The following is a 14,655-nucleotide window of genomic DNA, read 5'->3' as shown; positions in this document are numbered from 1 at the left end:
CTGAGTTTTTCAAAGTGTCAATGAGAATATTACATGTACTACAGTAGCTGTGTAGCTCTTTCTAAATCAGCATTATTGATCTGTTATTTTCTTAGATTCTTCCAAATCTAAAAACAGTAATGGTGAGAGAAAAAGGAGGAAAGAAGCTGAGGAAAAAGATGACAAGAAGAGAAATAGATGTGGTTTAAAGCGGTTGAAAGCGGGCAGTGTGTCCGACTTGTCAGAGAACAGTGATTCCGAAAATTCCAGCTGCAGAGTGCAGGATTCATCCTCGGATTCAGGATCAAAGAGGCAGCCAAATCAGCGTTACACTTCAAAGAGGCCATTGGACTGTGAGGTTGACCCCTCCCATAGAAGCAGGGAACCTTCGCCCAACGAGACTCAGAAAATGGGAAAAACATCTCCATCCAGTTCCCCTAGTGCTTCCTGCAATGGAGCACTCAGGGGCACAGATGCACTTGAGTCTGTTGCTCCTGTTAGTGGTGGGAAATCAGAAGAGAAAGGCGATGTAGTAATGACAGAAATAGAGGACAGGAGTGAGGGGGCGTCTCTGGAGGACTCGGAGGCCGTGTCTGCGCTTCTAGCGTCCCAAGAGAGTGAGCAGCTGGTCTCCATGGAAAGCACATGTGTGCTGATACCTGCATCACCTCTGGAGTGTGAAGGAGCAAGAGGTGAGCACGAGTTGTCAACGAATGATCCAGAGGTCAGAAGGTCAGAGTTCAACCACGCACAGTTTAACCATTCAGAGGTCAGGAGGTCAGATTTTCCCCATTCTGAGGCCATTACCTCCAGCAGTGACACTGCAGTCCCAGTAGAAGTGGAGCCTAGAGCACCACCGCCTTGTTCTCCAGTCGTACCTTGCAACAAAAAGGAGGATGTGGATTCTAAACAGAGTTGTTTGCCAGCAGAATATGGACCTGTAATCTCCATGGAAGCTACCCACAAGCCTAGTGTGCACACCAGTCCTTGCTCCTCTCCTGAGATCATTTCTAAACCCCAGATTCTACGAGAGATGTCCAGGGAGAAGCAGAATGCATCACTAGAGATTGGCCTGTTGAAGGACGGCGCTCCTCTGACTAAATCTGTGGACAGAAGTCCTAGCAGCCTTATAGTGTCACCCAATCCCAAAGTGACCTGCTCCACAACTCCAGTCCTGATTCAGACTCCTTCTTCAACCCCAAACGGATCCGGAACCCCAACACATTCTCCTCCTTGTATGCCTAATCGCACTCCTACTCCTGATAAGTCCACCAAAAGTCCCCTCATTGTGGACAGGAAGGAGCCCTTCACTATCTACAGAGACCCAGCATTAATCAGGACGGAGCTCGAGTCCCACCCAACCTACAATCAGCCCCCTCACACGCCCCCAAACCCCAAACACCACCTTAAGACGCCTTCTCCCTCCTCCAGCTCTCCTAGCCTTATGCCTGTTTCCTCCCACAGCAAGCTACTGAGTCCCTCTCCTCGCCCTGCACACCTCTCACCTATTACACTCCACTCCCAGCCTCCCCTCTGTTCCCAGAGTACACCCCACTCAACCATCCCTCATCCACACCTCCTCCCATCCCTCCTGCCTGCACTTTCCCGGTCTGCCTCACTCTTGACTGGACATCCTCATATCAGAGCCCTGGGACTTCCCCACCATCCTTTAGCCCTTCCAGGGAACCCGTCTCTCCTGGGCCAGACCTCTGGTGCAGCTCCTCTAGCACCTCTTGGTCTCTATCCCCTCCTGTGGCCTCCTTTCCCCAACGGAGCCCATAGCTACCCTGGACTGGGCCTGCAAGCATCCAAATGGACCCATCCAGATAGTGCTGGCATCTCTGACAGCAGCATGAGGAGTGTAAGTCACCTCACACACTTCTAGCATGCACAGACTCCAGATTCTGGAGTCGGTTAAGATATTAAGCCTGGTCAGAGCTGTGGCACTGATTGTTGCTCATGTGACTCCTTTGGGAGGCACGGTGGCTCAGTGGGTAGCCAGAAGGCCTTTCTGTGTGGAGTTTGCATGTTTGTGGGCTTTCTTTGAGCACTTCAGTTTCCCTAACAATCAAAAGATATGCAAGATCGGTAAATTGGGCACCATATGTTCTGTAGATGTAAGTTTAGATGTCTGTTTGTGTGTGTATGTATGTATGCGTGTGTATGCTCTTTGATGGTTTGACCAATCCTGGGTGTTTCTCTGCCCTCGACCTTAGATGCTGAATAAGGGTTTTGGAGAATGGGTGGATCATATACAGTCATAACAATTTAAAAATGTAGCATTGTTGTGGATTTTTAAGTCTTTTTGAGTCAAAAAAGATTGTAATCACTACTACAAGTTGTATTGGTAGCACATTTTTTGTGTTGTTCATGGTGGTGTTGTGTATACAGATTATATTTGTGTAGTTGTTATTTATTCATAAGTAGTTGTTACTTATGAGATCATAGTTAAACCTCTGATTGTCAGGGAGACGTCTAGACGAAGCGGAGCATATCCCCTGAGGTGTGCATACTGGCATCCTCTTCTGCTTTAGACATAATGGGTATTATCCTGGCTCCTATGGATTTTATAAGGATGTCATGCAAGTCAGTGATGGTTGTATTTGACTGGTTTAGCTTTTAAGGGGAGATAAAGCTTCAAGAGGCAGGTTATGGTATTCTGAACATATATTGCAGTGGGTAGTTTGAATTGTGACAGGCTGAATAGAGATGGACAGGAGACTATGGAACTAGAAAATGAAAAAGAAAACTACAGCAAGTGGTGAAAAGAATGATGAACTGAAAGAAAGTTATCCAGGCAGCAGAGACAGATATTCATCTCTGTATCAAACCAAAACAGGTCCTATAAATTTGTGTAAAACTGTATATTTGGCTGTGTGGTTACAGAACCCCCCAAGCCCTTGGATTTCTCAGCCCACCGCAGTTACTAATGCAGATGGTCAAGGGTTCCAACCCCCTTTGCCCATCCGACCCTCCAGTGCGGACCCTCAGAGAGTGTGTAGGAGCACTCAGCTTCGCACACCCTCCTCCAAAACCATAGAGTAAGTTTTCAGCTAACTCCTACACACACCTTTTCCATTTTATATCATTTTTGTTCCATAAATTACACAACATTGTTGCATTCTAATGGGTTGAAAGACGCTCCTGGGTGTTATCCATTTCCTATAACTACTTATTAACAGCATTACACTCTCATATCAGTTCACCACATACTTTACAAACTAGTAATGATGGTCTAAAACAAGACCTGACCATTAAATTATTAAAACTCACATTACCAACCTCCGGTGTGCATTAATTGTATGCATTAATTTAGAATTAATTTCCTATGGTCCATGGTCAATTATATCTTATTCATCAGACATGCTGACCTTTACAGCAAGCTCTCTTCCACATTCATTCCTGCTGTTCTTGTTTCTAGAGAGCTGGATAGAAGAGCTATCACTGAGAGCACACTCAGCCATACTCACCTCAAGTATGAACAGGAGCGTCTCCGCACAGCAGCGGGCAAAAACGGGCAGACTTACTGCCCAGTCACCCTTGAGTCATCCCCAAGTCGTACCAAACAGCCACTTGTTGTTTATGATCTCACAGCCGAGAGACCTAACCGCTACCTGGAAGAGAACCGCCGCATTCTTCTGGAGAGCAGCGAGGTGGCACCGTTCACTGCTAAACTGGGCTCGGATAGGGAACCAAGATACCCTAGAAACCCCACATCTGCCCTTTCCTCAAATGAGAGGGAGATAGACCGAGAGAGAGATGTGCATGCATTCAGACACACTCTACCTCCCCGGCCACAGTCAGCCCATCCCACCCCAACTCTCACTCCGAGCAGCTACTATGCATCTCTGTCTAACAGTGTGGAGAACAAGCCTCCACAGCGCAGAGTGCCAGCCAACAAAGAACTCTATGAGAGGCTTAGTGCCAGCAACACAGTTGCCCCTGTCTTAACTTCCTCCAGCTCACAGGTCTCAATGAGAGCCAGACCTCCGCCTCTTGTTAAACGCCACCATGAGAAGGAAGAAGGTCTGCTGAGAAAGATCACAGAGCAACTGGCTATTAAAGCATCTTCCTTGGAAGCAGTAGAGATAGCGGCTGTTGAGAGAAGGGGACCAGGCTCATCTCTCATTTCTGTCTCCTCTTCTCCACGCAACGTGCCTTTACTCCACCGTGCCCCTATTTTTCACCCTCCGGCACCAACCAATGTGGTTTCAAAAGACTCTGGACATGGCAGATTCTCCCCACCTACTCTCACACCTGTTCAGCCAACGAGCTTGCCAGGAAAAGTTCAGAAGCAACAGAGGCCACCCACTTTGTTGCCTGAACTCAATCATGTCGCCTTAGACGGGAAAAGACCTGTGCCAGAGAAATCAACAATGCCATTGCAGCCCTACGATACCCAATGGGGTGGAGTCATGTATGGCAGAGAGAAAGTGGGTGGTGGGCACACAACAAATGGAGGTGTAGTCAAAACACAGTCAGCCACTGCATCAGTCATTGTACGTCCAACAAATCACACACATACAAGTTACACAGTGTCTGACAGCTCAGTTTCCCAGATGCAGTGCAGCCACATAAGACCATTGGAAAGTTTGTCCAACCCACACTCAAAGGGGGGCAGTGTTCAGCATAAGAGAGGTGTCCTGTGGACCCCTTTGGATACTGTTCACCCCATCAACATGACAGCTCAAATGGGAGATCTCAATACACCAATAAACATGACAACTAATCCTATTAACACAGCTCAACCGAGTCACCCCTTAAAAAATGTGAATGTCACACACTCTAGAATAGAACTAATCGCAGAATACTGCAAGAGGAGAGATAGTGGTGCTGTTCAGCCGAAGATGGAGTCCTCTCCCACCACTTTTTGCATTTCTAGAGACTTCCCTCATCTGAAGAAACACAGAGCTGGACTGGCTCTTGCTGAATCTAGATATAACATGCAAATGATCCAGCCTCAACACACTACACATCCTTCAAACGCTATAAAACATACCCCTCACCTCTCAAATAGTAGGTGTGAGTCTTGCACTATGCTCACTACACACCCTGTGTGTTCTGCACATGCTTCAGGAAGAGAAAAAGAGACCGTATTCAACACTAGTTCTTCTGAATGTCTCAGACTAGCATCAGGGACTTCCAGCCCTGTACCAACAACCAAACAAGGTTTGCTAACCAATGAGCAGGCACCTGCTTCGGCCGTATCCAACCAGTCTCAATCTGGTCAGAACAACTACCATAAACTGAAAAAAGCTTGGCTGACCCGTCATTCTGAGCAAGACCGAGACAGCATGGTCTCCCAAACAGTAGATGGCGCTAAGACAGCTGTAACTTTGACCGGCACAAGCACTTCTATGCCAATCAAACCGAAAGTTAACGGATTGGTGGATAATGGGTTCAGTCAGGAGGCTAAAGATCCCTCCCTAGACAGCAGAAAGTCCAAAATATTAAACAAGAAGACTGCTCAAGACAACAGGAAGTCTATTTCAGAGGAAAGGAGGTCTAATAGTAATGCTCTAAGTTTCAATTCAGAGGACAAAAAATCTGTCATGGCCGATGAGAAATCAGTGACAGTGGGCAAGAAGTCTTCCTTGGAGGATGTTAAACCTGTCTTGGACAGAAATGGCAAGCTGGAAGTTAAGGAGTCCTTCGTGGAGGACAAGAAATCTATTGAAAAACGATCAACCCCAGTATACATGAAGCCTGAGAGGGAGAAACGTGGCGAGAAACGGCCTTTAGAGTCCAGCGGAGACAGTGAGAGTGGAGGAGACTCTGGCAATGAAAGCGAGAATGGTGGATCAGGACGGAAGTTTAAACGGCAGTCTAAGTCCTCTTTTAAAATCAAGCAGAATGACCACCAGAAGAAGAAAGCAGACGAGGACGAGGAGGAGGAGGAAGAAGATGATAAGGCCAAACCCAGTGGAACTTTGCAAAGTGCAACAAAAGATAAGCCTCAACAGAGACTCGCTAACAGCAGTGAGTTTTTTTACCTCACATAGTCATGTTTATACTGGCCTTTTTTTCTTTTGAACTATTTTAGTACTTCTCTTTTTATGAAATGTCGTAGTGTTGGACATTTGGTGGACCTGGATGGCCTTTAAATGATTATTCTCCAATGCCTAGAAAATATGAATGGGGAAAATAGCTTTGCAGTATTCAATGTTTTATCCTATAGCAGTTCTGTTTAAACAAGCTGTTTAACTGGCTGAACATTTATGCATAGTTTGTGTTTTTGTCAAAAATGTAATTGAGAATCAGTTCCACCATGGCATTCAGAACCGAGAGCGAAGGCAATGACAATTTATATCATGCATATTCCAACTGACACTGAGATTACAGATGTGTACTCAGCTCAGATTTCTGTCTCAGATGGCATCCCTCACTCTGTGCTGAAAGACTGGAGGAAGGTGAGGAAGCTCAAGCAAACGGGACAAGCGTTCTTACAAGACGACTCGTGTGGAGAGTTTGGGCCCAACGTGCAGAAGTGCAGAGAATGTCGCTTGGATCGCTCGCGTAAATCTCAGGAGCCTGCCATCTCACCTGTCTTCTGCCGATTTTACTACTTCCGACGGTCAGTCTTTAATACTTTTGGCACTGTTCTTGGACATATATGAACTCCCTGTGATGCACTTCGTTAACGTTTTATTTGGTTCATCACTGGTGCAATATTTACTCAAGTCTCATGTAAAAGCACTGTTCTGTCCAACTTAAATGACATGCACTCAAGTTTGTTTAAACATGATAATCGTCCTTGATTTGCAAATGTTTAATGGAAGTAAGAACAACTTTTTTTTTTTTTTTTTAATCCAATCGCAGCATCAGTCAAACAGCACTGTTTATGTATACACTAATTGTTCTCGGTCTCTCTTCAGTCTGTCATACAGTAGGAACGGCGTTATCCGTGTGGATGGGTTTTCGGTGTCTGAGCAGACAGATGAGGAGGCGGTTACGGTGTGGACAGGCAGCTCAGAGGATGAGGAGGACAAGAGAAGGAGAAAGATGGACCTTGAGACATCAAAATCCGTCCTCGCGTTCATTGGAGACAAGTTCTGCCAGCTCGTTAAGGCAGAGGACACTGCTTTCACCTGGGTCAAGAAAGACAGTATGTTTGTGTGGAAAAACAAACACACACAGTCTCTTATTCCTTGCCAGTTTGACTTTTTTTTCACCTTGGCCTGCTGTCTTCTTTCTCTTTTCCTTTCTCCAGCTCAGATCATGTGGAAGCGAGCAGTGAGAGGTGTGAGGGAGATGTGTGACGCATGTGAGGCCACTCTCTTCAACATGCACTGGGCTTGTCACAAATGTGGCTTCGTGGTTTGCATGGACTGCTACAAAGCCAGAGAGAATAAGAAAGCCAAAGGTCAGTTGCAAATAGATCACAGATTTTCCTATGGATTTTAACATAATTTACATATAGGATGTCCTTTCCATTTCACCTCTCTGTAGAAAGCCAGCTTAGACCAACATGACTTTCCATTCTGGTCTAAGCAGGTTAACACTAGTTTAGTTTTGGTCTAGCATGTAAAAAAAATTAGCTGGTATTGTTTGTCGACCAACATGGTCTTGCTAACAGGATTCCCATGACCATGGAAAATATGGAAAAATCAAGAAATTAAAAAAATTCAGGATAAGAAAGTTGATGGAAATAGTTTTTTTTTCTAACAATTTGTATATTTTGTCATTCAGATAAGGAACTGTATGTCTGGGTACGATGCGTGAAGAACCAGCCACACGACTTTAAGAACTTAATGCCTACTCAGATTGTCCCTGAAAGAGGTAAACATAGGTCTAGGTTTGTGTACTTGTATGTATCTAAACATCACGTTTTCTGTCACCTTTGACTGTGTACCTGATAGTAAAAGGAGTGCATTGCCATCTTTTTTTAAGTACTGGCAGACTTGCTGAGGTCTATGCATTCAATGAGAGAAAAGTTTGGAATTCCATCCTATTGTTCCTGCACTGACAGCAATACCCACAACCCCAGCACGACCACTACCAATGGACTCCCAACAGTAAGACGCCAACTTCTCCTTATGCATTTGGCTTATTTATGTCCTGGCAAGTTCCTCTTCGCATTTACATTTATGCATTTGGCAGACGCTTTTATCCAAAGCAACTTACACTGCGTTCAAAGTATAACATTTATTAGAGAATGAATTACCTGGGAATCAAACCCATATCTTTGGCATTGCTCTACTGCAGAGGTGCCCAAACCTGGAGGGCCAGTGTCCTGCAGAGTTTTGCTCCAAACCTAATTAAACATCTGAGCTAATCAAGGTCTTCAGACTCACTAAAAACTTCCAGGCAAGTATGTTGAAGTTGGTTGGAGCTAAACTCTGCAGACATTTTGATCTCCGGGAGCAGGATTGGTCATCCTCTGCTCTCCTGCTTGGGCTACAGGAATTTTTAGATGCATGTGAAGCTGTGTAGTAGAATGAATAACATTTTATGAAAGAGTGTTTGGTGTGATATCAGCTTTCAGACAGAGGTCAGAGTGACTTGAAGAGCCATTACAACCCAGATCAGCAGAAGAATTTGCATGTCACAGTGAAAGCGCACACTGATAAAAGAGGTAAGGAAGCACCTACACATACTCTAAAGCAAACACATCATGCATCCATTCTGCACTACCATCTCCTCCAGTTAAATGAGTTTTTTGCTTACCAGTCTTGTCCACAACAAGCATTGTGCAATAAGACATTCTATTGGTTCGCTTGTATTTTTTCACAACATAAAGGAAGCCCTGCCCACCATGAAGTCTCATTGGTCTTAAATATGTTCCTCTTCATAGTGTATTAAACCTCAAAAGTGTTCTGTGAGGCTGTGATTTTTGTCACTTTGTTTTTGAACTTCCCATTTTGCCTGATTTTAAGATAATTCTGGCATATTGTGGGTACTTTCTGAATAAAATGCACTCGACGTGTTTCCTCTTATTACTCTAGAGAAGGCAGGGTGTGATAGTATGGAAGCTCACAGTAGGAAGTCCACGAGCCCTGAGCAAGGATCAACATTGCGTGACCTTTTGACCTCTACAGCTGGGAAATTACGTCTTGGGTCCACCGGAGGTGCCTTTGCACCAGTTTACAACTTGTCCGAACAGGTTAAATATATACACAGACTCATAAATACAAGAATATAAGATATTGATCTTAAGACTTGTAATAAACTCTGTTCATGCTTGATCCTTTAGGTAGCCCAAAACACTCGCGTACCCAACATCCTGGACGACATCATTGCTTCAGTAGTAGAAAAAAAGTTTCCCGCTAAAAAGATGGTCAGGGTGGGGCTGAATCATGATTCGCTGCCAGAAGGAGAACTGGGGCCGCAGTCAGAGGGGGTGAGGCTTGAAGAAAGCCCATTGGCTGACTCCCACACCGTAGTCCCTCACGATTGGCTAGGAAACCACCGGCTGCTTTGGCTCAAAGATCACCGTCACCAAGGCAACCAAAGACTGTTCAAAGAGAACTGGACACAAGAACAGGTTTGTGATGCTCACGCTAGTGGAGTATTAACTATAACGCTATAGGTACTGGGTGAAAAGGAAAGTATACCGACAAGGGAAGTTACACTGAATTAGTTTTAGATTCTGTAAAATAAAATAAAAAATAGGATTGGCATAGGATGAAACCTCTTGGTTTAAATTACACCAACGTAACCATTGATTTAGATGATTTGAAACAAAGAAATTAGCAATGGCTTCTTGTACAATTTAATTACAATTTAAATCGTCATATTACATGATTCTGAAGCTGTAGTTGGTGCTGTGTGTCTGTAGCCAGTGCTGGTGTCCGGATTGCACAAGAGCTTGAAGGCTGATCTGTGGAAGCCTGAGCACTTCAGCCATGAGTTCTCCAGCCTTCATAGTGACATCTACAACTGCAGAGATGGGAGCGTCACAAACTCCAAGGTCAAGGAGTTCTGGGATGGTTTTGAAGATGTGTCAAGTGAGTCCAGCATTTCTGTACTTATCATTCTATTCTCATTTGCTGAATGTGATTTTGTTATTTGACTCTGTGCACTAAATGGTATTTGCATTGTTGTGTATGTAACCTAAAGAGAGACCTAAATCTGATAAAGGGGAGTCGGTGGTGTATAGACTGAAAGACTGGCCGTCAGGGGAGGAGTTTTTGGCCCTCATGCCTGCCAGGTACTGCTGCTTTTGGAAACATTTGAAGCATATGTTGTCTTTCAGACCTCACTAGAATTTGCATAGAATACCACTTTGTACTGCTTATGCTTCCTGTTTTCTGCTAATGCTAATGCTTCGATTTGAATATACTTTCTCCATAAAGAAATAGATTTCTAATGTTAAATGAATGTCAGTCTTCAAATTAATTAAATTATTTTGCACACAGGTCCATCAGATTCTACATTATTTCTTGTTTTAAACAACGATTAGGTTTTTCCTGATATTTTTGATGATTTAATGTTTTCACCCACCTCAGATATCATGATGTGATGAAGTGTTTGCCGGTACCAGAGTACACAGACCCCGAGGCTCATCTGAACCTGGCCTCACATCTGCCCTCCTTCTTCATTCGACCCGACCTTGGTCCTCGGCTCTGCTGCGCCCACGGTATTTCTTTTCTGTACTCACTGACAGTACTGTTGTGCTCTTTATTATGCAATGGACCTTATGTTCCTGTGTTTGTTCAGGTGTAACAACATGTCCAGAACAAGACTTCGGGACCAGTAATCTACATGTTGAAATATCAGACACCATGAGTATTTTGGTATATGTCGGGGTGGCCAAAGGAAACGGAGCACCATCCAAAGCAGGTACATGGACAAAAACATGAAGTTGTGCCACTGATGTTTTCCTCTAAAGTATTTATTTTGCCTTAGTAGCTTGGCATATACATTACATTATTTAACAGTGCAATGAATTTCTTTGTAAGGGAGTTGGATCTGCATGCAAAAACATCTTGTAAATGGATTTTGAAAATAGGAAGACTCCTTCAATTGGTGCACACCAGTACAAAATCATTCTTTGACTTCTAATGAGATCACTGCTGCCATAATGCCCCTTTTAAAGTTAATTGAATGTTGATTAACGAAAATAAAAATGTTTTTTGTTTACTAGACTCAGGTTTGAGATTTGCCACTCAGGCTTAGTGCAGTATACTTGCGTGATTACAGAGTGATTTGTGTGTAAGATTGCATTAATTTGGCTGTCAAACCCTTTGTGATAGGGGTATTAAAGCTCTTGGAAGGAGAAGTTCTGGATGAGAGTGTAAAGAAACGACTGAAAGACCCTAATGAGATGCCAGGTGCTCTGTGGCACATCTACATGAGTAAAGATCTACAAAAGATCCAGGAATTTCTACAAAAGGTACTAAACTGCTTGATCATGTAAAGCATATGAGCTTATTAACTTGCTAGTAAGGGATGAGTTGTCTGATATAACACTGGTTCAGTATGGTGTGCCACAAGGCTCAGTCCTGGGCCCTTTGTTCTTCCTGTTTATGCTCCTAAAACCATCCATTAGCTTTCATTGCTTTGAAGACAACATAGTTTCATATTTCATCTAGATGAAATTATTCCTGAAATTGCTGATTTAAGACAACCCCCTCTCCCCCCAATCAATGAGAATATGATACTCATGCTTCAGTGTGTGTGCGTTTGCAGGTTGCTGCTGAGCAGCAGGTTGAAGCGGATCCAGAGGCAGACTCGGACTCAGAGTGGGACGGTGATGCTGACCCCCTGCGTGAAGGTGGCTGGTATCTGAGCCCCAGGCTGAGGCAGAGGCTACAGGATGAATATAGCGTAGAGAGCCGCACACTCCTCCAGTTCCATGGAGATGCTGTTATCATCCCTGCTGGAGCCCTACACCAGGTACATTACCACCCCTAACATTACCAGCTACATCCTCCTAAAGCAATGTGTCCTGGGCTCTTGGGGAGGATGACTGGTTTCTTAAATCTGTCACTCCATCAGAAGTTCAGTATTCAGTATTTATACATGCTGTGTGTTTTAAGGTGATGAATCTGCACAGTTGCATCCAAGTGAATGTGGACTTTGTGTCCCCTGAACATGCGCACAACTCCTATTATCTAACCCAAGAGCTCCGTCCTCTCAAAGACCAAGTGAACTATGAAGACAAACTCCAGGTACTCCATCTGGCTACTGTGACCTGTTTTGTTGATCATTTAGTTTCCATTTCTACTGCGTCATGCTGGTAATAAGGTTCATCAAACTAGTAACCACTTATTGGCAAGTGTATGATGCCTAGTGTTTTAACATCTGTTAAGATTTGTCTAGTGTATTCCAGCCTTTAGTAATAAGAGGCACGATGTAGACAAAATTGCTATTGCACTTTTATTTTAAGTTTTTAAGTTGATAATTGTTTTTATTTATTTCTCAAGTCTACTTAGGCATGAGGCAAATCTGTTTGTAAAATCTAAATCCACAATATGTTTTTCATTCCTCTTTATTGTTCAGGTGAAGAACATCTTCTATCACTCTGTGAAAGGTGCTGTAGCCACATTGAGGAACCATGTGAAGAAGAACACAGCTGATGTCACACAGGAGGAGTCCTGACTATGCATCTCCTCCACCTCCTCTGTTCAAACCCTTGGAGCATAAAGACAATCCCAAGATTCTCTGTGAAGAAACCTCTGTTCTTAGACTTGATTCTAACTAAATGGACACTCTGCAAGGGTCTGTAACTTCCTCTGTGATGTCACGGTCTTCTCTTTGATTTTATTCTATGTTTGAACTTCCCCATCGTGTTTTCCTACATGGACAGGAAGCGGAGTAAGGGGTGGAGGTGCGACATACACAGATAAAAGTAGTACACGGTCTCTCCAAACAGGTGTAATAAACTTCAAAGCCTGTCGCTTCCACTTGCTGCACATGCAGAAGGCCGTGGAACGAACAACGCTGGCGAATACATGTTTTTCCAAAGGCGATAAAGATTCATGACGTTCTTTATCAGTGCAAAGTGTTCACGTTGATGTCATGCTGTGTTTTTGACAGTTGGAGAGAGCAGCTGCCAAACTGACAGCTTTTATTATGTTTAAGCAACATTAAATTATTTACAGTTTGGCAAATATTCACTGTGCGGAGGGAGAATATTAATGAAATTGCAGTTTCTGTTTGTTTAAAGAAAAAAAAAACAAGATCGTGTGAAATTTCAGCTGAAATGTAATATGTAAATAGCAGAATATACATATACTGTATAAATATATATATTATGATTTTCTATAACATGGTGTGCTTTATTTGCTGTATGTGTTGTTTGCTACTGTATGTACATTGAAGTTTAACAGATGTTTTACATTTTCCATTAAAAATGGAATGATCAAAATTGATTTGTCTGTCATGACCATTTATGTGATGAATTCATGTCCAAAAAAAATGACTTGGTTTTCTAGGTTTTTATTTAAAGGGATAGATCACTCAAAATTGTAACTTTTTTTTTTTTTCGTTTATTTACTTATCCTGGTGTTGTTCTATTGTTCTATGCTGTATGATGTTTATTTTTCAGACCACAAAAGAAGAAATTAAGAGATAACTTCCTGTATATTGTCAATATAATGGAATTTAAGTGAATAATAACCAGATTCAAGCTTTAACAAAACGATGCAAAAGAATCCCAGTGTTTTAAGGGGGAAAAACAAACCTGAATTTAACATCTTTGTGTTAATGAAACTGTACCACCCAATGCTCATGTAAAAAAAAAAAAAAAAAAAGCCTCCATATGTGCATTTCACTTGACTCCACTCACTTTCACATACACTTTTATAAAGTGTAAATGTAGGGTTATAGACAAATATTGTATAACTCTGAGATATATCAACGCTAACAGCATTAGTTCCACACTTCTGTGATGATGTATTTTGGAGTTGGATCAGTTAAATGAGTATAATGTAATTCTAATTTATTCATTATTATTATTATTATCAGCCATGACTAAGATCTGCTCTTCCAGCTGGGTTTTCCTCATCATTGGCATCCTTCCAGCCGAGTGGAGGACTTTGGAGGACTGTTGGACTGGTACACTGTGTTATCAGCGGTGAGCTGACCAGGAGCTTTCCTTCAGTTGAACCTGTTTGTGGCTCATCTTGATCAGTCGCTGCTGTTGCAGATGTCTCTCTCTGGAGCTCTCTCTCTAAAGACAGCGGTGCCTTGATAAGAATCGCAGTAATGGCTCAAATGTTGGCTGTGCTTTGCAAAAGTGTCTACACTCTGAAAGAAAAGGTACATGAGAATACTTTACATAAAAAAAAAAATTGTTCTTTTTTATTCACTGTAGCGTAAAAAGTAGACGGAAGACCTGTTGAAATAAAATTTTCACAGGAGAAAATTTACTGTAGGCAATAACCTTAAAGACCATGGCAACTGCCTGCAGATTTGATGTATAATTTGAGGGATTAATTAAAAAAATTGACGACCACAAAAGTGATTTTAGAATTCTCAAGAGTTTTTCTATTTTTCTCCATTTAGTTTTTTCATGGTTTGTTGATATGATGTTGATATATACTTATTAAATAGAACAGTTGCAAGTGATTGCATGGTATTACTATTGTGTTATAACAAAAGGACCAGATCCACTTTGCAAAGCACTGAATAAAAATAAATAAATAAATGGATCTTCTTCAAGCACTAAAAACGCAATCATTTTAAATTGTGATAATATTCAACAATATTACTGTTTTTGCTGTGTTTTTG

The 14,655-nt window shown here is 42.6% G+C and overlaps 1 protein-coding gene across 1 annotated transcript in view; it reads left to right on the top strand.

Moving 5' to 3' along the window:
• LOC127933192 (probable JmjC domain-containing histone demethylation protein 2C) overlaps positions 1–13,291 on the top strand; it is a 54,295-nt gene extending 41,004 nt beyond the window's left edge. The window contains exons 9-27 of the mRNA XM_052529990.1: positions 96–1,840; positions 2,866–3,020; positions 3,401–5,958; positions 6,352–6,553; positions 6,855–7,084; positions 7,190–7,342; positions 7,669–7,758; positions 7,870–7,994; positions 8,458–8,554; positions 8,925–9,082; positions 9,173–9,463; positions 9,758–9,926; positions 10,039–10,129; positions 10,428–10,558; positions 10,639–10,761; positions 11,175–11,314; positions 11,611–11,817; positions 11,961–12,092; positions 12,424–13,291. Of these exons, the coding sequence (XP_052385950.1) occupies positions 96–1,840; positions 2,866–3,020; positions 3,401–5,958; positions 6,352–6,553; positions 6,855–7,084; positions 7,190–7,342; positions 7,669–7,758; positions 7,870–7,994; positions 8,458–8,554; positions 8,925–9,082; positions 9,173–9,463; positions 9,758–9,926; positions 10,039–10,129; positions 10,428–10,558; positions 10,639–10,761; positions 11,175–11,314; positions 11,611–11,817; positions 11,961–12,092; positions 12,424–12,522 (6,896 nt within the window). The 3' untranslated portion in view covers positions 12,523–13,291. The remainder of the gene's footprint in view (positions 1–95; positions 1,841–2,865; positions 3,021–3,400; positions 5,959–6,351; positions 6,554–6,854; positions 7,085–7,189; positions 7,343–7,668; positions 7,759–7,869; positions 7,995–8,457; positions 8,555–8,924; positions 9,083–9,172; positions 9,464–9,757; positions 9,927–10,038; positions 10,130–10,427; positions 10,559–10,638; positions 10,762–11,174; positions 11,315–11,610; positions 11,818–11,960; positions 12,093–12,423) is intronic.
• The last annotated feature ends 1,364 nt before the right edge of the window (positions 13,292–14,655 follow it).

The sequence above is a fragment of the Carassius gibelio genome, chromosome A17 (genome assembly GCF_023724105.1).
Source record: "Carassius gibelio isolate Cgi1373 ecotype wild population from Czech Republic chromosome A17, carGib1.2-hapl.c, whole genome shotgun sequence".
In the NCBI taxonomy this organism is placed as follows: domain Eukaryota; kingdom Metazoa; phylum Chordata; class Actinopteri; order Cypriniformes; family Cyprinidae; genus Carassius; species Carassius gibelio.
This window is presented reverse-complemented; position numbering and strand designations above follow the sequence as displayed.